General features: G+C 48.0%; 2 protein-coding genes across 5 annotated transcripts in view; one reads left to right on the forward strand and one right to left on the reverse strand.

Annotated features, from left to right (window-relative positions):
- Nucleotides 1-2,412, reverse strand: part of TACC3 (transforming acidic coiled-coil containing protein 3) — a 27,477-nt gene extending 25,065 nt beyond the window's left edge. For 3 of the 4 annotated variants that reach the window (XM_065597141.1, XM_065597138.1, XM_065597137.1), the window contains exon 1: nt 2,270-2,410. The gene's annotated coding sequence lies outside the window, so the exon portion shown is untranslated. Of the gene's footprint in view, nt 1-2,269 lie in introns of all 4 variants that reach the window. The other variant, XM_065597136.1, reaches the window with a different exon arrangement.
- TMEM129 (transmembrane protein 129, E3 ubiquitin ligase) lies at nt 1,881-22,336 on the forward strand. The gene is made up of 4 exons (XM_005292398.5): nt 1,881-2,438; nt 5,212-5,686; nt 13,030-13,189; nt 20,977-22,336. Exons 1-4 carry the CDS (start codon nt 2,234-2,236, stop codon nt 21,223-21,225), a joined length of 1,089 nt encoding a protein of 362 aa, XP_005292455.1. The 5' UTR covers nt 1,881-2,233; the 3' UTR covers nt 21,226-22,336.
- The last annotated feature ends 597 nt before the right edge of the window (nt 22,337-22,933 follow it).

Below are 22,933 nucleotides of genomic sequence, written 5' to 3' on the forward strand. Positions count from 1 at the left end.
CTAATAAAAGCTCCCCAGCTAAGTCTCTCAAGAACTAAGCGATGCTGCGTGAGGCATGCTGGGAAATGTAGTTTTCTAGGGATGAGGGTGTAACAGGAGAACTTTTTCATCTCGCTCCCGGTAGCTAAACACCAAATTCTCCCCACTGGCTTCAGGGGGCTCAGAAGCAGGGGGTGATGTTGGTGAGCTCAGGAAAGCCAATGAGAGACCTAAATATATTCTGCTTCAAATAAATGTTTCCTACAAGGAACAGGCTGTAATATTTACTAATAAAGAGCATAGGTCACTGAAACAGCCCCACAACTATCTCTATTACAACAAAAATTAACCTGGGCAAATAATTACTTTAATCCCACACACATATTATTTAAAAATCTTACTGCAATATAAATATTGCAATTATCTATTTCAAGTCCCAATGCTGCAAGGATTCTTACACTCACATGGGCACAAATGCCATAATAAGTGATCCAATGCCATAATAAGTCGTTGGTAGGTGGATCACTACACCTGCATTGACCTCACGTCAGGATTCAGTCCCTGGACTTGTACAGGACTTTGTGTGAACAAGGGGTATGCACAAGTGGGTCCCTTTTGCAGGATAAGGACCTTTGGTATTTATGAAGCACCAAGCCAATAAAACTTATTTATTTCTGAAATTCAGTTTAATTTCAATATATTTTTCTAGGCATAACAAGGTCATTCAAGACAAGTGTTGCCAAAATGTAAAAAGGACCAAGAATTCTATTCTCTGTCAGCAAAAACATATTCACTTAGGGCTCCACAATGTTTCTGGGGTTTGATACCCATTGGGGGGGGTGGGTATTATTATTTATTTAATGGCAGGTTACAACACTGTGTGATGCTCTTTCTGTTATACATCTGGAGTTATGCAGCTTTTCTCTGCTTTTCAACAGAAAGTGTTAATGATTATGATTATTATGAAGTGCAGACAGCGCACTTGGTGCTGTAGAAGAAAATACTTCTTCCTGCAGTTGTTATTACGAGTTATTATTGTATTACAGTAGTACCCAAAGGATCTTGGCCTCACTTGGCTAGGCAATATACAAACATATATTAAGAGACAGTCCCTCCCTGCTCACAATCTAAACAGACGGACAACACAAACACACCACACCGAAGCCCAGAGGAAGGTTTGTTCAGTCATGGCCCCAGTTCTACAGAAGAAGCCATACACCCCTGTGGAGTTCCACTGACTTCCAAGGAACACTATATGCACATTAATAGTTAGCAAAAAGAACAGGAGTACTTGTGGCACCTTAGAGACTAACAAATTTATTAGAGCATCTTTTTGCGGATACAGACTAACAGGGCTGCTACTCTGAAACCTGTCATTAATAGTTAGCTGGTTTAGAATTTAGATTAGCCCTTACCATTTTTAACTCAGCCAGTAAAATACTCAAATTAAAAGTGGCCTAATTCTCAGAGGTGCTGAGCACGCAAAGCTCCCATTTAAGTCAGTGGGAGCTAGCAATGGTCAGCACCTCTAGAGTTGGTCGCCTAACATTAAGTGCGCAAGTTGGAAAATGCTGGTTACCTCACTTGACCAAGACCACAGGAATCAGTTTCAGGATCGATCCCCTGCTGTCAGTCCCTTGTACAGCCCCTGTGACCAGAGCTCATGCTGCCGGCCGGCTTCTCAGTAGAGGAACTGACTTAGCCACAGGCAGTGAGCTAGTAGGGAATTACACCAGCCGAGTAGTAACCGGGGCACGCAGGACAGCCTCGTTGTGTGAAATGGCCACGGCTCTGCCTAAAAAATCAAGGGGCCGATTGTAATGAAGTTTTTGGACCTCGAAGCCCAGAAGCCCGGTGCTTGTGGGAGGACTTTGGATAACTCGCTCAGGAGTTGGCTACGTGTTCAAGGCTCGCGCCACACGGGCTAGGAACCGGAGACTTGTACACGAAAGCCGAGCTAGAGTTCGCGGCGGGCCGGGAAGGCTGCTCACGGTCCGGGGGGGCTCTCCTGGCTTTGCAGCCCGCTGTAGCTTCCCCGCCCCCGGGACGGTCCCGAGCCGGCTCTGCTGGGGGCTGGTGTCCCGCTGGGCGGAGACCACGCCGGGGATCGCCGCCTTCTGTCTTGCCGCACAACTTCCTCTCCCAGGGAACTGCGCGGCGGCCGGGCCGGGCGGACTCGCAGCCGCGTCTGGAGCGGAGCGGGCCGGGCGGACTCGCAGCCGCGTCTGGAGCCGGCCGGGCAGGGCGCGGGGCCATGGACAGCCCCGCCGTCACCTTCACTCTGGCCTACCTGGTGTTCGCCGTCTGCTTCGTGTTCACCCCCAACGAGTTCCGCTCGGCCGGGCTCACCGTGCAGAACCTGCTGGCCGGCTGGCTGGGCAGCGAGGACGCGGCCTTCGTCCACTACCACCTGCGGAGGAGCACCGGCACCATGCTGGCCCACGGCCTGCTGCCGCTCGGTGAGGCGGGGCCTGGGGCACGGAGGGAGCGGGGCTGGGGATGGGAGAAGCAGCTGGGGGGGAGGGGAGCTGAGGGGGGTAGCGAGGGGGGGGCTCTAGGGAAGGACTGTGGGGAGGGGGAGAGTTGCGGGGAGGGAGATTAGCCGGGGGCTGTAGAGGTGAGGGAGAGTAGCGGGGCGAGGGGGCTGTGGGGAAGGGCTGGGGGGGGTAGAGTAGCGGGGGGGCTTTGGGGAAGGGCTGTGGGGGAGAGTAGCGGGGGGGCTTTGGGGAAGGGCTGTGGGGGAGAGTAGCGGGGAAGGGTGCTGTGGGAAAGGGCTGTGGGGGAGAGTAGCGGGGAGGGGTGCTGTGGGGAAGGGCTGTGGGGGAGAGTAGCGGGGAGGGGTGCTGTGGGGAAGGGCTGTGGGGGAGAGTAGCGGGGAGGGGTGCTGTGGGGAAGGGCTGTGGGGGAGAGTAGCGGGGAGGGGTGCTGTGGGGAAGGGCTGTGGGGGAGAGTAGCGGGGAGGGGTGCTGTGGGGAAGGGCTGTGGGGGAGAGTAGCGGAGCGGGGGGATTGGGGGAAGGGCTGGGGGGAGAGTAGCGGGGCGGGGGGATTGGGGGAAGGGCTGGGGGGCGAGTAGCGGGGCGGGGGGATTGGGGGAAGGGCTGGGGGCGAGTAGCGGGGCGGGGGGATTGGGGGAAGGGCTGGGGGGCGAGTAGCGGGGCGGGGGGCTGTGGGGAAGGGCTGGGGGGCGAGTAGCGGGGCGGGGGGCTGTGGGGAAGGGCTGGGGGGCGAGTAGCGGGGCGGGGGGGGCTGTGGGGAAGGGCTGGGGGGCGAGTAGCGGGGCGGGGGGGGCTGTGGGGAAGGGCTGGGGGGGGAGAGTAGCTAGGGGGCTATAGGGGTGGGGAAGTGTAGTGGGAGGAGGGGGAAAGTGGCGGGGAGAGTAGCCAGGGGAAGGGGATGGGAGAGGATAGCAAGGGGGCTGTAGGGAAGGATGGGAGGATGGCCAGGCAGGAGAACAGTTAGGAGGTTGGATGAGATTAACTAAGGGACTGTGGAGAAGGGGGAATATAGCTTGAGGGGAGGGGATGGAGGGAAATAGCCAGGGGGCTGCAGTGAAGGAGGGGTGGGGTAATAATAGCTAGGTTGTGTGGTAAGAAGGAGGAAGACAGTGATAGCAAATTAAAATAGGTATTTGTACAGTCTCTGCTGTCGGACTGTCCCATTGCATCTTCAGTTAGCAGTGACTATTTGTGTGTGGAAAGCCCTGGACCCTGGTCTGCCATCATTTAGTCAATCTCCCGACAGTGTGGTTTCCCCTTCTCATCACTTTCACTTGCTGTGATTTGCATCCCTACTTCTTTACTGAATGTAGCCTTGTCTGCACTGAGTTTGACATGGGTATGGCTGTGTGGGCTAAAGGAAGGCAAGAACCAGATCTTGAAGGTTGAGGGCTTGGCTCTTTACATGCTTCTGTCTCTTTAGCAAATCCAGGAACACATCTGAAGTACTTGTGAGGTAAGGCAGTTCCTTCATCTGCATCAGAATCTCATTAATTTCCACAAGAATAACCATGGTCTTGCCCTGCCTATGAGTGGAAATCTAATATCAGAAAGCTCTAGTGAGATCTGGTATTACTAAGAGTTCATTGTTTTATAATGAATTTATAGAATATTTACTCAGATATTACAGAATATTATAAATAAAACGAAACTACATGTCAATGAAAAAATACTGTGAGATATAGCAGTATCTTTTGACCTTTTAACTGACTGATTACTTCATAATTTGCAGAATCTGACAATCAATAATGGGTTTCCCAGCAAATGGTGCAAATAGCAAGGTTCTGCTTGGGTGTTAGATGTGAGCTGCTATTGAAAGTGGCCCCTAGGGTGCATGTTGAAGGGAGGTAAAATTCTGTGTAAACAGAAAATAAAGACAGTCTTGCATTCTCCCCACCCATGGTGCCCTGTGTCTCTACACCGCTCTAATAAGGCAGTGTAAGTGAACATAAATAATACTTGACCTGTAGTGTTAAACAAAGTAATCCATTGTGGGAGGAAAAATCTTGTATCTCACAGGTATGAAATCACATTTACATGTGAATTGTGAAACTGAACCATTCAGCACCACTGGTCAAGAAACTCTCTCCGTCTGTTGTTGTCATCAGAAGACCTGCTCCGGCAGCATTAACTAACCCCAGAGAAGGAAGCAAGCAAGCACAGAAAGGCAGTTCAGGATGGTAGTGTGGTGCAGGCAAAGTTCTGAATCCATTTATTATAAAGTTTAAAAAAAAATGTCAAATTTTAAATAATGGAGTTAAGTCCATCTTGGGGACCTGCATATTACCATACCACTTGACTTTTATTCTTGGTAACTCTCAATTGGCTGTGTTTGACTATATGTTATATAGGGATATGGTTTTATTTACTCAGCAAACTGCAATGACCTCCCTTTACTAACTGTATAATTTGGGTAAAAATAAATGCCTTCTAAAGACTCAGGCTAGGAAAGTTGGAATTGAAGTCACCACCCTAAAAAAAAAAAAAAAAACAAGTCACCCAGAGTGGAGCAAGCCTGCCAGATGAACTATTAGATCAATTGGTGTGAATGTGTGTGAGCTAAGATCAAGTGTAAGTAGTCTTTTGGCCTATCCAAGGCCGTGATCAAGTGTCTTAATGTTTTTGGTCTTTTGGTCTCGAGCTGAAAACCTTGTCTGTGTCTCTTGGACCTTGAAGTAAAAATATTATCTTCGTTATATCTATTGTCTTCTGAAAGCAAATATCTTTCTTTGCAGGTTATTACGTTGGCATGTGTTTTGCAGCACCAGAGAAACAGCTTTTCTATTTTTACCAGGCCTCAGAAGGCTGGAAAATTTTCTTCTTGCTGGCTATTCTTGCTCCAACAGTCACCGGCCTCCTGGCATATTACTGGTCACAAAACGGCTGGGATAACCATCCTTTAGCTCGGACACTTGCCTTTCATGCTCTTCCACAGTCTGGTTGGCGGGCAGTGGCTTCTTCCATCAATACAGAATTCAGGAGGATTGACAAGTTTGCTACTGGAGCACCAGGAGCAAGAGTGATTGTTACAGACACTTGGGTAATGAAAGTGACCACCTACAGTTTACATGTTGCTCAACAGCAGGACATTCATCTGACAGTGACAGATTCCAGACAACACGAACTCTCACCTGATTCAAACATGCCCGTGCAGTTCCTCACCATCCGTGTTGCCAGTATTAATCCCTATGTGAAAGCTTTTGATATCCGGTAAAACAAATTAACCTTGCAATGTTATGCCGTATTGCATAGTATATGCTATTTGTTGGTGGTTAGGGAAGCACATGTGTCATATCTGCTGCTGCTGTGACAGTTCCCAAAACTTTTAGGGTGTTGACACCTCCCCTTTGCCGCCCACAGAGAAAGTTGTCTCTAGTACCCTCAACGTGCAGGGGGAAAATGTTGTTCAGGGAGATTGCTACTCTGTAAGGCAATGAAGGCATATTGGCCAATCAGAGGAACAAGTCACTCATTCCCAGAGCATGTTAAAGAGAGGGAAGCCACTAGAAGAGCTCTGGGGGAGAAGAGGGAACAAGGGAAAACCTTCTCTGTCAAAATTGTGATAAAAATCAGTGACTCTAGCAAAATTGGCCATGATTCATCCATGATTTCCTTCTTCCTCTGAAACATACATAACACAACCACATCTCGTAAGGGTATCACAATGACATATTGCAAGCAAACCTAATTTAAAGAGTGGACAAGTAACTTTGGCCCCAAATTTCACCTGATTTTAAATTTAAAATCCTGCTAGCTTCCATATAAGGAGAGATTAATAGGACTGGAACTTTCAGCTTGGAAAAGAGATGACTAAGGGTGGGGATGTAATAGAGGTCTATAAAACCATGACTGGTATGGAGAAAGTAAATAAGGAAGTGTTATTTACTCCTCATAACACAAGAACTGCAGGTCACCAAATGAAATCAATAGGCAGCAGGTTTAAAAAAAACAAAAGGAAGTATTTCTTCACATAACACACAGTCAACCTGTGGAACTCCTAGCCAGAAGATGTTGTGAAGGCCAAAACACTAACAGGTTTCAAAAAAGAACTAGATAAGTTAATGGAGGATAGGTCTATCAATGGCTATTAGTCAAGATGGGCAGGGATGGTGTCCCTAGTTTCTGTTTGCCAGAAGTTGGGAAACGGGGACAGACGATGGATCATTTGATGACTACCTGCTCTGTTCATTCCCTCCGGGGCACCTGGCATTGGCCACTGTCGGAAGACAGGCTTCTGGGCTAGATGGACTATTGGTCTGACCCAGTATGGCCATTTTTATGTTCTTAGTGAATGTCCTCTGGATTGTAAATACCAATTCTCTGTTTTCTACACTGTCCCTCTCTATTGCTGTTTTTGTTTTACAAGTCACTGTTTATGTAGCTAGATGAACCTATAGTTCTGCAGCAAAATGTAGTTAACAAAGGCTATTTTTAGTGATGCTGACATCCTTAGTAATGCTGTCTCACAAAGGAGTAAACAAACAAAGCCCTGTTTGTTTTTATTCATGCTTCTAAAAGGATATTCAAAACTATATATTTGAAAAAGTAGCTGACAGTGTCCATTTACATAGCTGAATCTGTAAGCTTCTAGTCTGTGGGACAGACTGTGGATATGACTGACAGACTAAATCGTAAATGTCAGTGGGCTGTGAAGTCTAAACTAGAATAGCAGATATATTCAGGTTATAGAATCTAAGATACTAATCCATCAATTTCAGTGTGTTGTTGTTTATTTACAGTGGCATCCACTATGCCTTGTTCAAACCCTGAAAAAGGATGGTCCCTACTTCTAGGAGCTTAGTATAAGGACAGTTAAGTAAACGGAGTTTAAGGAAAAGGCCACAGTAATGGACAACCTATATACAAATCAGCTTGACTTGCAGCATGACAGAGGTGTGTCTAAGAGAGATTTAAAAGTGGACCGGGCAGGACCCTTGCAGGATAGCTCAGGGAGGTCATAGGAAGCATGAAAGAAGGCACAAGGGTGATTGTGTGAAAAACTGACAAAGCTGGAACATTTGCAGAACTGTGGAGATTGTGCGGGGAAGGGAGGAGCCCAATGCAATCCTTGACAAAGGAGTATAAGTAGGAAGGGGCAAATGTGTGTAGGGCTTTGAAGGTGGTGACACAAAGATTATTCATTAGCTGATTATTTCAATTGTGTTTTAATGAGGCAATAGTAAAGTCACATCCACTGTTAAGAATCAGACACTTACCTTGGTAATTTTTTCCAAAGAAATATCAGGGCTTTCCTTTTGTGGCTAAATAAACTAGCACCAAGAATAGTTTTTATAAAATCAGAAAGTTCTTGTAATAAGAAAATGCAAAAATAGCAAATCTCCATAGTGTAATGTAGATGTAACATAACTAAGTCATAATAGGACATACGACAAAACTTCCCCTTCCCACTGTGTGCAGTATGGGTACATACCCACAGGCTGAGCTGCACCACTGCTGGCAACAGTGGAAAGTTTTTGTAAAAATTCACTTGTGTGAACAAGGCCCCAGACATCACATATGTTCTACATGAGAACCTAGGACCTTCTGCCCTGAACACACAGGCCTCTACCATTTGCACTGAAGGAATACCTCTACTTGCTATCAGCAACATTACCTTTAGCTATAATTCTTCATTTAGCAGTGCACTGGAGCAGCTCTCCAAAGGGCTGTATCATGCCTTTCTCACACAGTTGATTGATTTTTTTCAGTTTCTCTTACACATCTCTCCATTGACCCTCACGCCCAGCCCCAGTTTCTACCATCTTGCTGCTGGCCAGCGGTGCTAAACAACACTTGGACTTCCCTTTCTGCTCCTGGTACCCTGCCTTTTGTGCTTCTCCAACCACTGCAAGGCTTCTTGCACCTGCCTGCAGCTGCAGTTCTGCGCACGACTAGTTCGCTCTCCAGTACTCTACTCTTCTGCTGCTCCGGTTAATCCCACGCCCTGCCCATTTCTGCTCATTAAACCCTTCTCAGCCTTCTCCCAAGTCAGGTGTATCTGATTCTCTCCCCCTGAACTTTCAGAAAACATTGGGGGTTAGGGCATTTATCCACTCTGTAGTCTGCAGACACCAGAAAGTAGCATCACAAACACTTGAGCAGATGTGATTCCATTCAGCCAAGGGCAGTGGTGACACGTTCTAGCCAGCACATTACGAACACGTATGTTATCCCAGGAATGTCTCATTTAAAGTATCTCCTAGGTGTAGGCCTCATGAACTGTTCATTTTCCGTTTTTATTTTTTGCAGACTCCTACATATTGTAACGTTAACGAAGTATTATTCAGTGTGATTGCAGCCCTACATTAAAATAGCATAGAAATGTAGGGCTGGAAGGGACCTCAACCTCAGGAGGCCCTTTAGTCCATCCCCCTCTGCTGAGGCAGGATTAATTTTACTTTATCATAGGTTAAATTACCTATCAAAATGGTTCTCAGTCTACTGAAGTTAAGATATAGTCAAAGCAGGATGTGTTGTTTTCAGATACATATGATCAGTATTTAAGCTTAACTTTTAAAGGCTGAAAAGCTGAGTACTAGAGACTATATCTCTGTAGACAAGAGTTTGATCTGTTAAATCACCTTAGCCTTAGCCTTGAAAGATTTCTTTCTAGTAATGGAACAGTATTCTTTATTGGTTCTGGCTGAGACAGAACCAAAGAGCTAGTTGTGTCCCTGCAAACTGCACGGTCCAAATAAGATTTCATCATGCTCCTGAAATTACAATCCCAATGTAGGGGTTTTGTGTTAGAGGCATCCGTTTCCTAGAAAGATCCAGCAGTAATTGCCTTTCACAGCCTGATTTTTTCCTGTGTGCCATCATTGTTTAAAGCAAAATTGCTGTATCACTGTGCTGCCTCAAAATGGGGGAAGAGCAGGTTTAAAAACGAAAATCTTAGTTAAAGAACATGGGTAGCTCAGAGAATTAGCAGTAGGATGTAGAGCCTTTACCTCTGTGGCCTTCTCTATATTAGAACATTTTTTGCTACAGATTCTTACTTTTGCTACCGCAGGTTTAGCTCCACCAGTGATAGCACATATGAGAGCCCTAGTATAGACAAGTTACCCTCTACCACAGGTTTTAAGCCCCATGTTGTGGTAATCTGTGCTGAGCAGTGCTTAAAACAATAGGGGCCACCAGGAGCCATATCTAAACTAGCATTGCCACTGTGGCTACCACCTTTGGAGCTAAACTGGTGGTAGCAAGGGTGGGCAACTTCAGCAAAAATAGCTTAATGTGAACACGGTCAATGTTGCTGGACAATAGTGATACAGAATTGTTACCATCTAATACAGGGATCGGCAACCTTTGGCACGCGGCTCGCCAGGGTAAGCACCCTGGCGGGCCGGGCCGGTTTGTTTACCTGCCGCTTCCACAGGTTCGGCCGATCGCGGCTCCCACTGGTCGCGGGTCACTGTCCCAGGCCAATGGGGGTGGCGGGAAGTGGCATGGGCGGAGGGATGTGCTGGCCACGGCTTCCCGCTGCCCCCATTGGCCTGGAACGGCGAACCGCGGCTAGTGGGAGCCGCGATCAGCTGAACCTGTGGACGCGGCAGGTAAACAAACCGGCCCGGCCCGCGAAAGGTTGCCAATCCCTGATCTAATGGATGTAGGGATAGCCTATGTGAAACATGAAATCTCAGTTGTGTTACCCATAATTCTACATACAAAGCAGTACAATGGTTGGCACTAATTAACACTCATTTATTTATTTTAGGGCTGTCAAGCGATTAAAAAAATTAATCGCGATTAATCACACTGTTAAACAATAATGGAATATTATTTATTTCAATATTTTTGGATGTTTTCTACATTTTCAAATATATTGGTTTCAATTACAACAGAGAATACAAAGTGTACAGTGCTCACTTTATTTATTTTTGATTACAAGTATTTGCACTGTAAAAAAACAAAAGAAATATTATTTTTCAATTCACCCAATACAAGTACTGTAGTGCAATCTCTTTATCATGAAAGTTGAACTTACAAATGTAGAATTATGTACAAAAAAAGCATTCAAAAATAAAACAACGTAACATTTTAGAGCTTGCAAGTCACTCAGTTACTTCTTGTTCAGGCAATCACTCAGGCTTGGTCTACACTACCCCCCTAATTCGAACTAAGGTACGCAACTTCAGCTACGTGAATAACGTAGTTGAAGTCGAAGTACCTTAGTTCGAACTTAGCTTGGTCCACACTCGGCAGGCAGGCTCCCCCGTCGACTCCGCGGTACTCCTCTCGCCGAGCTGGAGTACCGCAGTCGACGGCAAGCACTTCCGGGTTCGACTTATCGCGTCCAGACTAGACGCGATAAGTCGAACCCAGAACTTCGATTTCCAGCCGTCGAACTAGCTGGTAAGTGTAGCCAAGGCCTTAGACAAACACGTTTGTTTAAATTTGCAGGAGATAATGCTGCCCGCTTCTTGTTTACAATGTCCCCTGAAAGTGAGAACAGGTGTTCTTATGGCACTTTTGTAGCCGGTGTTGCAAGATATTTACGTGCCAGATGCACATGCTTCAACCATCAGTCCAGGTGACATGGTCCATGTTGATGACGGGTTCTGCTCGATAACAATCCAGAGCACTGGGGCCTGATGCATATTCATTTTCGTTATCTGAATCAGATGCCACCAGCAGAAGGTTGATTTTCTTTTTTGGTAGTTCAGGTTCTATAGTTTCCGCATCGGAGTGGTGTTCTTTTAAGACTTCTGAAACCATGCGCCAAACCTTGTCCCTCTCAGAATTTGGAAGGCACTTCAGATACTTAAACCTTGGGTCGAGTGCTGTAGCTATTTTTAGAAATCTGACATTGGTACCTTCTTTGATTTAGTCAGATCTGCAGTGAAAGTGTTCTTAACATGAACAACATGTTCTGGGTCATCATCCAAGACTGCTATAACATGAAATATATGGCAGAATGCAGGTAAAACAGAGAAGGTCACATACAATTCTCCCCCAAGGAGTTCAGTCACAAATTTAATTAACGCATTATTTTTTTAATGAGCGTCATCAGTATGGCAGCATGTCCTCTGGAGCGGTGGCCGAAGTATGAAGGAGCATGTTTAGCATACCTGGCATGTAAATACCTTGCAATGCCGGCTACAAAAGTGTCATGCAAATGCCTGTTCTCACTTTCTGGTGACATTGTAAATAAGAGAGCAGCATTATCTCCTGTAAATGTAAACAAACTTGTTTGTCTTAGCAATTGGCTGAATGAGAAGTAGGACTGAGTGGATTTGTAGGCTCTGAAGTTTTACATTGTTTTTTGGTTTTGAGTGCAGTTATGTAACAAAAATCTACATTTGTAAGTTGCACTTTCATGACAGATTGCACTACAGTACTTGTATGAGGTGACTTGAAAAATACTATTATCATTTTTAAAATAATATACACGTTGATTTTAATCAACACAGAATACAATATATATGAAAATGTATGAAAACATCTAAAATATTTAATACATTTCAATTGGTATTCTATTGTTTAACAGTGCGATTAAAACTGCGATTAATCGCGATTTATTTTTTTGAGTTAATCGTGTGAATTAACTGCGATTAATCAACAACCCTAATTTATTTATTTATTTGTATTGCACCTAGCTATGTGATATGTGCCTGACGAGCAATAACTAAACTGATATCTGCCCCAGAGAGCTTACAAACTAGAATTTAGACATGATGTAAATGGGTGAGTGCAAATGGGTCGAGGAAGGGACTGGGCAAGGTAACGTATGTAAATTCTGCAGCAACTCAGTAAGTTGATTTACACTTACTGGTGAACAAGGTTTATTTTGGTTTTATGTAATATTTTGATTTATCTCTTGTATAGCCCCTTTTGGCAGTCTTGGCAGACAGGCCAAAGAATTGAATGGGCATGAAGTCCGAACTACACTCTGAGCCCTAGTAGCTGTACATCTCGGTCTGGTTGAGGCATGATGATGGCCAGTGTGAGAAGCACGCACTGTCCAGGTTATATCTGTCCTGTAGCTAAAGGGATGGCTTCACCCTTCAGGATTGTCAGACTAGCCCCTTTCATGCATGCTTAAAACCAACATTTTCAGAAGTGGCTTCACGGTTGTGGTGTCCCAATTTTTGGAACCCCCAACTTGACTGAACTTGGCCATGATTTTCCAAGGTGTCATAGACCTGCAACTCCATTTGAAATCAGTGGGAGTGTTGGTGCACAGCATCTTGGAAGAAACAAGCCAAAGGTGTCTCAAGTTGGGCACTCAAGACGAGAAGCCAGTTTTGAAAATACGGTCCCACATGAACCAACCACAACAATTAAAAAAAGAGTGAACAAGTTTAGGGTTTCAGGGTTTGTCTTGACCTGTGGAAAAGGAAAATAAAGTTTTTCCTTTTACTACCTATTTAAAAAAGAAAAAGCCCAAAGTTTATTTATTCTGACTAGATACCAGACTGCACCAAGCTACACAATTTTTCTAGGTATTCGCTTCTTTGATGTTATGCTTCAAAGTAGCAAGCAAGATAAATGTTCTCTTCTTACTTAAATGGATGATGAGGTGACATTCTATTCCATCCTTTCTTCTTTAGGTTGAACTCCACAGAGTATGGGGAACTACGAGAGAAACTTCATGCTCCAATCCGTAATGCAGCTAACGTTGTGATACATCAGAGCCTCAGTGACTTGTTTCTGGAAACCTTTACATCGCTGGTGGAAATTAATCCGACATACCCTGTTCCCAGCAATCAGGTGGGAGTTTCTAATCACTTGACATTATAATAATTGTAGTTTCTGGCTTAGTCAAATCTATGATTACTGTGTTTGCATAGTGGTTATCTTACAGTTCAGTAAATATTTAGTAAAGTAAACCTGGCTGTTTTTTCTGCTGTTTGCTCCAAGAGAAGCCATTGATTGATTAAGTTTGGGGGAGGATGGAAAATATCATAATAAGGAGTTTTATTTTAATTTAATGTCAACGCTAGGGTTTTACCTGGGGAATTTGGAAATGATGGAGTTAAATTTCCATATGTTGTCTAGAGAGCTGAAGTCACAACTCCTATTAATAACTGAAATTGATGGGCATACCCTGCCTTGACAATTTGCCTTAGCTAGTCTCACACCTTACATCTTGTATTTCTGGAGAGCTAAGTTACTTTAGATCTGAGCCCAGATCCTTAAAGGTTTTTAAATACCCAATATCCTTTGAAATCAATGGAAATTAGGTGCCTAAACATCTTTATGGATCTGGGCTATTATCCTTTAATGATTCCTAATCTGGACCTTATTTTCATTATAAACAATATTTTGAATCTTTTCTTCAGTAATAATAAGGACCAAGTGTCAATGGAAACAAACATTCAGGCTCAGAACTGTACAGCTGTTGGGTTGAGAGAGAGTCACTTTATTTCAGTCCTTTTAGCTTGTGCTATCTTTAGGTGTAAAGTACTTGAGCTTCTGGGTTTTGGTTTGATACTGACTGATACCATAAGTAATGGTCTACATTGAAAAAGAGAGATGATGATTTGGGGGTTAAAACACAGAAATGGGAATTGAGAGATCTAGGGTATCTCCCTAGCTCTGAGACTTACTTTCTGAGTGACTCTAAGCAAGGTACTCGATCCCTCAGTGTCTGAGTTTTCCCCCTCTGTAAAATGAAGATAATATCTTGCAGGGGAAGTATGAGACTAATTTGATTATAAATAATACTTGGCACTTTTCATTTATAGAGTAAAGGGCTGTACAAAGTATGGTAAATATGATGAAGGCCATTTTACAGATGAGCAAAGTCAGGCACAGAGTGGTTAAGTGACTTGCCCAGGTGGCTTGCCACACTAATGATTGAAAAAGCTGAGAATAGAACTCAGGTGTAATCCTCCCAGTTTAGTGCCCTATCTGCTGGACCACGTAAATGCTTTAAGGGTCTGGGCTGGAAAGCCCAATGGCGATGCAAATTATTATTGTTAATAAAACCATTAATAACTGTTCTTCTTCTTCGAGTGCTTGCTCATATCCATTCCATTAGGTGTGCACGCGCCGCGTGCACGATCGTCGGAGAATTTTCTACCCTAGCAACACCGGCGGGTCGGCTGTGGAGCCCCCTAGAGTGGCGCCTTCATGGCGCTGAATATATACCCCAGCCGACCCGGCGCCCCCTCAGTTCCTTCTTACCGCCCCTGACGGTCGTTGGAACTGTGGAGCGCGGCGTAGCTGTTCTCCACTCTCCCTAGCTTATTCAGTCATCACAGTTATAGTTCTAGTTGTTTATAGTTAAATAGTTGGTTATTCACTTGTTAATAGTTGTTATATAGTTAAAGGGGATTAAGGGGGTTGTCTCCCCCTTTTTCCCCCGGCCGCGTGGCCGGGCTCATGCCCAAGGCTCCCGGCTTCAAGCAGTGCGCCTCCTGCGCTAAGCCTATGCCAACGAGTGACCCGCACGACTCGTGTCTGAAGTGCCTGGGAGAGTCCCATCAAACAGATAAGTGCAAGATCTGTAAGGCCTTCAGACCGAGGACCAAGAAGGAGCGGGACTTTCGGCTCCGGCAACTCCTTATGGAGGCGGCACTTAGCCCGGACGCTCCATCAGCGCATCAGGCCCCGGCACCTAGCACCTCGGTGCGCAGTGCCCCGGCGGCACCGACCATTCCGACCACGCGAGTGGCGTCGGACAAGCCTCCACGGCACCGGACCTCGTCGGCACCGCAATCACAGCAAGTGCCTCGGCGCCATTCATTATCCCCGGGACATAAAAAATCCCATAAGACGGGGACCTCCGTGCCGAAGACGCCAGCTCCCCCAGTGCCGGGGGTAGAGCCGCGTCCGCCTGTGGAGCACCGGAAACAGGTGCCTCCAGCACCGTCGACTCCGGCTCCGAGGCCGTTGAGTCCGGTGCAGACAGGGTCACCACCGCGACCGGCAGTGATACAGTGCCTCCCGTCGACCCCAGAGACCTTCGCGACGGCGAGAGACTTGATCGCTCTCACGGAGCCGGCACCGCCCCAACCGCCGGCACCGTTGACTCGTCCGGTCCAATCTAGGGGGAAACCTGCCTTGATGCGCCCTCCATCGCAGGAGATGGAACCGCGGCACCGGTCCAGGTCCCGAAGCAGGTCCCCACGCCGCTCGCAGTCCCGGCGCCGGATATCACCTCGGCACCGGTCGTACTTGCGGCCAAGATCATCGTCGCGGCACCGCTCTACGTCTCGGCACCGCTATGATCGTCGGCACCGATCAACATCGAGACGTAGTTCTCGGCACCGATACGATCGACGCTCGACGTCGAGAGGCCGCTCCCGGCACCGGGCCTACTCCAGGTCATCGTCCAGGTCCAGATCCGACTCCCGGCACCGGCGAGGTCATCGGCACCGATCGCGATCTCGGCACCGATCGCCGGCACCGCGTAGAGATAGAACATCTCCGGACCGGCACCGTGCGGCACCGCATCCCACGGGATTCGTCTCGGCGCACTCGGCACCGCCATGGCCATCGAGATCGGTGTCTCGCTCCTCTGAGGACTTATCGAGATCGGCATACCCCCCTCAGGGGCAAGCCGAAGAGCAAGACATAGGCCATTGGCAGGAGGTAGCAGAGGACCCTGCTCATGGCCCATCTCACTGGTCGTTCTGGACCCCGTGGGCGTACCATCAGGCGCAAGGGGCTCCAATAACTTCAACCTCTCGCTCGGGTCACTCCGATAGAAGGGCCCCAGAGTCCACCATCTCTCGCCCTCCACCAGGGGGCATGGAGGCTTCCGTGTCCGCACCACCTGACGTCCTGGACCCAAGGGCAGGTGATGCTCCGGCCCAGGAGCAGGGAGACCAGGACCCTCCTTTGGATCCCTTACCACCGGAGGCATCTTCCTCTTCCTCTCCGGATGAGGCAGTGGCGGGCACGTCGTGCACAGGTCCACCCCCAATAGATCTTCGGGCTCATCAGGACCTCTTACGTAGGGTGGCCTGTAATATGGACCTACAGGCGGAGGAGATAGTGGAGGTGCAGGACCCCATTGTAAATATCCTCGCGGCGGATGCCCCATCAAGAGTGGCGTTACCCCTGATCCGCACGATCCAGGCTAATGCAAATACGATATGGCAAACTCCTGCCTCCATCCCACCCACAGCGAGAGGGGTGGAAAGAAAGTACTTTGTCCCCTCCAAAGACTACGAGTACTTATATACCCATCCCCAGCCGTGTTCACTGGTGGTGTCATCAGTGAATGCAAGGGAGCGCCACGGTCAACAGGCCGCAGCGCCCAAATCGAAGGAGGCTAAGCGCCTCGATTTGTTTGGCCGTAAAGTTTATTCAGCCGGAGGGCTGCAACTTAGAGCGGCTAACCAGCAGGCGCTCCTGAGCCGCTACAACTTTAATTCCTGGAACTCTATGGGGAAGTTCAAGGAATTGGTTCCCCAAGAGTCCAGGGAGGAGTTTGGGGCCTTGGTAGAGGAGGGTAAGAAGGTGGCTCGGACCTCCTTACAGGCCTCCTTGGACATAGCGGACTCGGCTGCGAGAACCCTGGCTTCGGGCATCGCTATGCGAAGGACCTCCTGGCTCCAAGTTTCGGGTTTGCCCCCTGAATTGCAACAAACCCTGCAGGATTTGCCCTTTGAAGGACAGGGGTTGTTCTCGGAGAAGACGGACTCTCGCCTGCAGAGCCTCAAGGACTCCAGGACAATCATGCGCTCCCTGGGGATGCATGTTGCGGGTCCTCAGCGCAGGCCATTTAGGCCTCAGCCTCAGCGCTTCTACCCCCCCCCCCACCTCGTCAGAGACAGGACTCTGCCCGGAGGCGAGGGCGAGGTGGTAGACGAAGGTGGACCGGCCCTCAACCCGGTCAGAACCAAGGGCCACCAAGGCCACCCGCAGGCCCCAGGCAGAACTTTTGAAGATGCGGTCGAGGACGGCGCCCCAGTCATCCCCCAGGATCCAGCCCCCTCCTTTCGGGATCGCCTCTCCCACTTCCACCGTGTTTGGTCCCTTATAACTTCGGACCGTTGGGTCCTTCGCACGGTAGAGAGGGGATACGCTATCCAGTTTTCTTCAATTCCCCCCTCCCACCCCCCTTCCCCGTCCCTCTTCAGGGACCCTTCTCACGAGCAACTTCTTATACAGGAGGTTTCCATGCTCCTTGCTATGGGGGCCATAGAGGAGGTTCCAGTAGAGTTAAGGGGCAGGGGATTTTATTCCCGTTACTTCCTGATCCCCAAGTCCAAAGGAGGTCTGCGACCCATCTTGGACTTGCGCGGACTCAACAAATTCGTAGTAAAGTTGAAGTTCCGCATGGTCTCTCTGGGGGCCATTATCCCTTCCCTCGATCCTGGAGACTGGTTCGCCGCCCTCGACATGAAAGACGCATACTTTCATATCGCAATTTACCCGCCTCACAGACGCTTCCTGCGATTCGTGGTAAGCAAAGTGCACTATCAATTTGCAGTCCTTCCCTTCGGCCTATCCTCGGCCCCAAGAGTGTTCACGAAATGTATGGCTGTCGTGGCAGCGTACCTTCGTCGGCAAGGGATACAGGTGTTCCCGTACCTAGACGACTGGCTGGTACGCGGTCGCACCAAAGAGCAAGTTCGAGCTCACGTCCACATAATAGTGCACACATTCAACGAGTTGGGCATCCTACTCAACAAGGACAAATCCACTCTAGAACCTACCCAGAGAATAGAATTCATCGGCGCAGTCCTAGACTCCAGACGTGCACGAGCCATCCTGCCAGACAGCCGCTTTTGTACCATCACGAGCCTCATTCAAGGGCTCAGGGCCTTCCCAACTACCACGGTGAGGTCGTGCCTCACCCTGCTGGGTCACATGGCTTCCTGCACTTACGTAACCAGGCATGCCAGACTTCGGCTTCGCCTACTCCAGACCTGGGTGTCATCGATATACCGCCCACATCGGGACAGCCTGAACATGGTGGTCACGGTCCCGAACTCGGTCCTGACCTCCCTCACCTGGTGGCTAGATCACAACGTGGTTTGCGAGGGGATGCCATTTCACGCCCCACAACCCTCTCTGCACCTGGTCACAGACGCTTCATCTCTGGGTTGGGGCGCCCATCTCAACGAACACCATACCCAGGGCCTGTGGACTGCATCCCAGCTAGCCCTGCACATCAATGTTCGGGAACTGATGGCGGTACGCCTGGCATGCCAGGCATTTCTCAATCTCCTACGTGGCCGCTGTGTGTTAGTTCTCATCGACAACACCACGGCCATGTTTTACATCAACAAGCAAGGAGGAGCACGTTCGTCAATTCTATGCCAAGAGGCCATTCGCCTGTGGGACTTCTGCATCGCCCACTCAATCCATCTCACGGCATCGTTTCTCCCTGGAGTCCAGAATACTTTAGCGGACCGACTCAGCAGGTCCTTTCAGACGCACGAGTGGTCTATCCGTCCGGACATCATACATTCCGTTTTCCAGAAGTGGGGGTTTCCCCAGATAGACCTGTTTGCATCTCGAGACAACAGGAAGTGCCACGTGTTCTGCTCCCTGCAAGGTCGAGCTCCGGGCTCCCTCTCGGATGCGTTTCTCCTTCCCTGGAAAGACCACCTGTTTTATGCCTTCCCTCCGTTTCCTCTGGTCCACAAGGTACTGCTCAAATTGCGCAGAGACCAGGCACAGGTAATTCTGGTCGCTCCAGCGTGGCCGAGACAACATTGGTACACCACACTGTTGGAACTCTCGGTTCAGACACCGATCCCGCTCCCATTGTGTCCAGATCTCATCTCTCAGGACCACGGCCGGCTGCGTCACCCCGACCTGCAATCGCTCCACCTCACGGCGTGGTTGCTCCATGGTTCACACAGGCAGAGCAACAATGCTCGCACTCTGTCCAACAGATTCTGCTGAGCAGTAGGAAGCCTTCAACACGGACCACATACTTGGCCAAGTGGAAGCGGTTCTCCTGTTGGTGCGAACAACGAGCCACGTCCCCGTTACAGGCACCTATTCCTCTCATATTGGAATATCTCCTCTCCCTAAAACAGCAGGGATTGGCGATGTCTTCAATTAGAGTTCACCTGGCCGCTATATCAGCCTTTCACCCAGGGGAACTCGCGTCCTCGGTATTCTCTAACCCGATGGTCGTTAGATTCCTTAAGGGCTTAGACCGGATGTACCCACAACAACGTCAGCCCGTTCCGACGTGGGACCTCAACCTGGTTCTCTCCAAGCTCACAGGTCCTCCATTCGAGCCACTGGCCACCTGTTCACTTTTGTACCTATCCTGGAAGACAGCCTTCCTCGTAGCCATCACCTCAGCAAGGCGCGTTTCTGAACTCAGGGCGCTTACATCCGAGCCCCCTTACACAGTTTTCCATAAGGATAAAGTGCAGCTTCGTCCACATCCTGCCTTTCTCCCTAAGGTGGTTTCTCCATTTCATATCAACCAGGATATATTTCTCCCGGTCTTTCATCCTAAACCACATGCTACTCGCCAGGATCAACGTTTGCATTCTCTGGACGTACGCAGGGCCCTGGCTTTCTATATTGACCGCACAAGGCACTTTAGAAAGACGACGCAACTCTTCGTTGCAGTGGCCGACCGAATGAAAGGCTTACCGGTCTCCTCACAACGCCTATCCTCCTGGATTACGTCTTGCATCCGGGCTTGCTATGACCTGGCAGGTGTCTCAGCACCGCACCTCACCGCTCACTCCACGAGGGCCCAAGCTTCCTCGACGGCTTTCCTGGCGCAAGTTCCGATCCAGGACATTTGTAGAGCGGCGGTTTGGTCATCAGTCCACACGTTTACAGCTCACTATGCACTAGTGCAGCAGTCCAGGGACGATGCTGCGTTCGGATCAGCGGTTTTGCACACAGCAATGTCTCACTCCGACCCCACCACCTAAATTGGGCTTGGGAGTCACCTAATGGAATGGATATGAGCAAGCACTCGAAGAAGAAAAGACGGTTACTCACCGTTGTAACTGTTGTTCTTCGAGATGTGTTGCTCATATCCATTCCAAACCCGCCCCCCTTCCCCACTGTCGGAGTAGCCGGCAAGAAGGAACTGAGGGGGCGCCGGGTCGGCTGGGGTATATATTCAGCGCCATGAAGGCGCCACTCTAGGGGGCTCCACAGCCGACCCGCCGGTGTTGCTAGGGTAGAAAATTCTCCGACGATCGTGCACGCGGCACGCGCACACCTAATGGAATGGATATGAGCAACACATCTCGAAGAACAACAGTTACAACGGTGAGTAACCGTCTTTTCCAGCCTTCACCTTCCCCAGGGGGCTGCAGGTGCACACCCAACATGACTAACTGTGGATAAATGCCCAGATAGTCTGTCCTTTTCAGTTATACAAAATTTGCTGGAAAACTCCCAGTGGGTGAAATCCTGGCTGTCTTGAAAAACACCCATTAACTTCACTGGAGACAGGATTCACCCAATATATCTTCCTTCCTTTTGGGGGAAGGAGAATACATAACAAACGTTACATTTCAAGTAGCTTCGTAAATGTTGTTGAAGAGCAATAAAAGCAATAATTTGCTATACTGTGTTGCTTCTTTACCCTTTTTCTCTCTCTCTAGGAGCTCGAGCCATGTATAGGGTGTATGCAGATGAATGCAAATATCAAGCTTGTTAAAAATTGCCAAGAGCCAAACGAAGGAGAATGCCAGCAATGCTACTGTCGTCCTATGTGGTGCCTGACTTGCATGGGGAAATGGTTTGCCAGCCGGCAGGATCAGCAGCACCCAGAGACCTGGCTATCAAGCCAAGTGCCTTGTCCAACCTGCCGAGCCAAGTTTTGCATTTTGGATGTTTGCATAATACAATGAATAGTATCTTGGTACAATTTACCTTTTGAAATCTGATTGTATTCACAGCAGGGTTGGATGCAAGCCCCATTAGATTTGTTTCTTGCTCTTCTGCTTCTGAAAAGGTAAAAGCTCTGGAGTTTTCTTCTTCAAAGCCCTGAAAATGGCAACCCAACATTTTCTTTTCATTTTTTCCCACTCCACAAATGTTTTCTCAGTTTTTATTCACTAACATAACAGTTAAAATTTTAGATGGTTGAGTTTTGTGGGGTTTTTTGCTTTTCATTTCCAAACTCTTGGATGCACTTTAAACCAATAATAGTGTCCCGTTTGCTTCCCTTATATCAGAGGTGAAATCCTGGTAAACTAACTATATTTTATGTGCTATTCTAGGTACAGAATTAAGCATTGGTGTTTAATGATTCTTTTGCTAAGGGCTAATTTTCCTTTATAATAAGATGTACTAAGCAAGTTGCTATTGCTAAGGATAGTCGGCTCAAATCGCAACCTACCTTTCTTCATCTTGAATCCATTTGTAAAGTCCATGTTAATCTTTGTGGGCTTTCCTCAAAACAGATGTCTCAGTGTTGTGTTTTTCCTTTCCACCAAAACAGGCCCACAAGTCAACTACTATAGACATCTAGGAAATTACGCTCCCAAAGTTCTGTAACTTCTGCAGGATGCTTAGCGCAAAGAAGAATATAAAATAATTTGTTTCCAGATATATTTAGTATACAAGGAAGCTCATTCAAAAAGGGTTGTTTATTCAGTTCATTAACCTGAAGTGCTGTTGGTGCTGTTTAGAGCATCTTGTAGCTAAAGCTATTTTTTCCCTGTTTGGAGTCTCAACACTCTCTAGCTAACGCTACTGTTAAGCATGACTTATCCATATTTGGAAGGAGAGCAGTGATCATCTCAATTTTCTGAGTAATCCAAAAGAACGTTCGGCTGTGTCAAAACCTGTAGCTTTTTCCTAGGCAACTGCTTTTCCAAATGAATGGGATGTCAGGCCTGTGTAGCCATGCTGGCTATTTCAGGTATGACCATTATTAGTGAAATGGGTTTTGGTTTTGGTTTGTTTTTTTTGCTTTATTTTGAAGCCTGATAATAAACATTTATCACTGCTTTAACATGAATAGGAGAATTTTGCATACCTCTTAGCATGTGTTTCCACCAGGCTCATTTGTCAGCAGGTTTTGCGCTGTTGGTAGCAGTGATTGAAGCTGTAGTATAGACAGAGTGTGGATTAGACAACACAGTGGTAAAAATGCCTGTGCTTTCCTATACTACAGCTTCCACAATGGAACTGCACCAATGCAGAAAGCCTAGAGATTTTCCTGGTGCAGACAAGACCTTAGTACTAGCGCCTTTATTCCACTCTGTATGCATCCGAAGAAGTGGGCTTTAGTCCACAAAAGCTTATGCTCTAATAAATTTGTTAGTCTCTAAGGCTTGGTCTACACTAAACCCCCAAATCGAACTAAGGTACTCTGAAACCTGTGTGGCCTTGTTTACTCTGACACTTTCCTTAAAACCTCCCACTGATGCAGCTCCACAAGGGGTAGATAGTAGCCAGGGCCGGCTTTAGCAAGAGCGGGGCCCGATTCCTGGGGGCGGGGCTTGCTGCAAGCCCCGCCCCCAGGACCCGAGCCGCGCCGCGGGGGGGGGGATGGGACGGGGGGGACCCGCGCCGCGGGGGGGGACGGGACGGGGGGACCCGAGCCGCGCC

The sequence above is a fragment of the Chrysemys picta genome, chromosome 5, assembly GCF_011386835.1.
Source record: "Chrysemys picta bellii isolate R12L10 chromosome 5, ASM1138683v2, whole genome shotgun sequence".
NCBI classification, from domain to species: Eukaryota; Metazoa; Chordata; order Testudines; family Emydidae; genus Chrysemys; species Chrysemys picta.

Excerpts from the sequence above, each read along its gene's own strand:
- TMEM129 (XM_005292398.5), top strand. The coding sequence starts at position 2,234 with ATGGACAGCCCCGCCGTCACCTTCACTCTGGCCTACCTGGTGTTCGCC. Across the intron at positions 5,687-13,029 it reads GTGAAAGCTTTTGATATCCG|GTTGAACTCCACAGAGTATG; the intron begins GTAAAACAAATT and ends TTTCTTCTTTAG. Across the intron at positions 13,190-20,976 it reads ACCCTGTTCCCAGCAATCAG|GAGCTCGAGCCATGTATAGG; the intron begins GTGGGAGTTTCT and ends CTCTCTCTCTAG.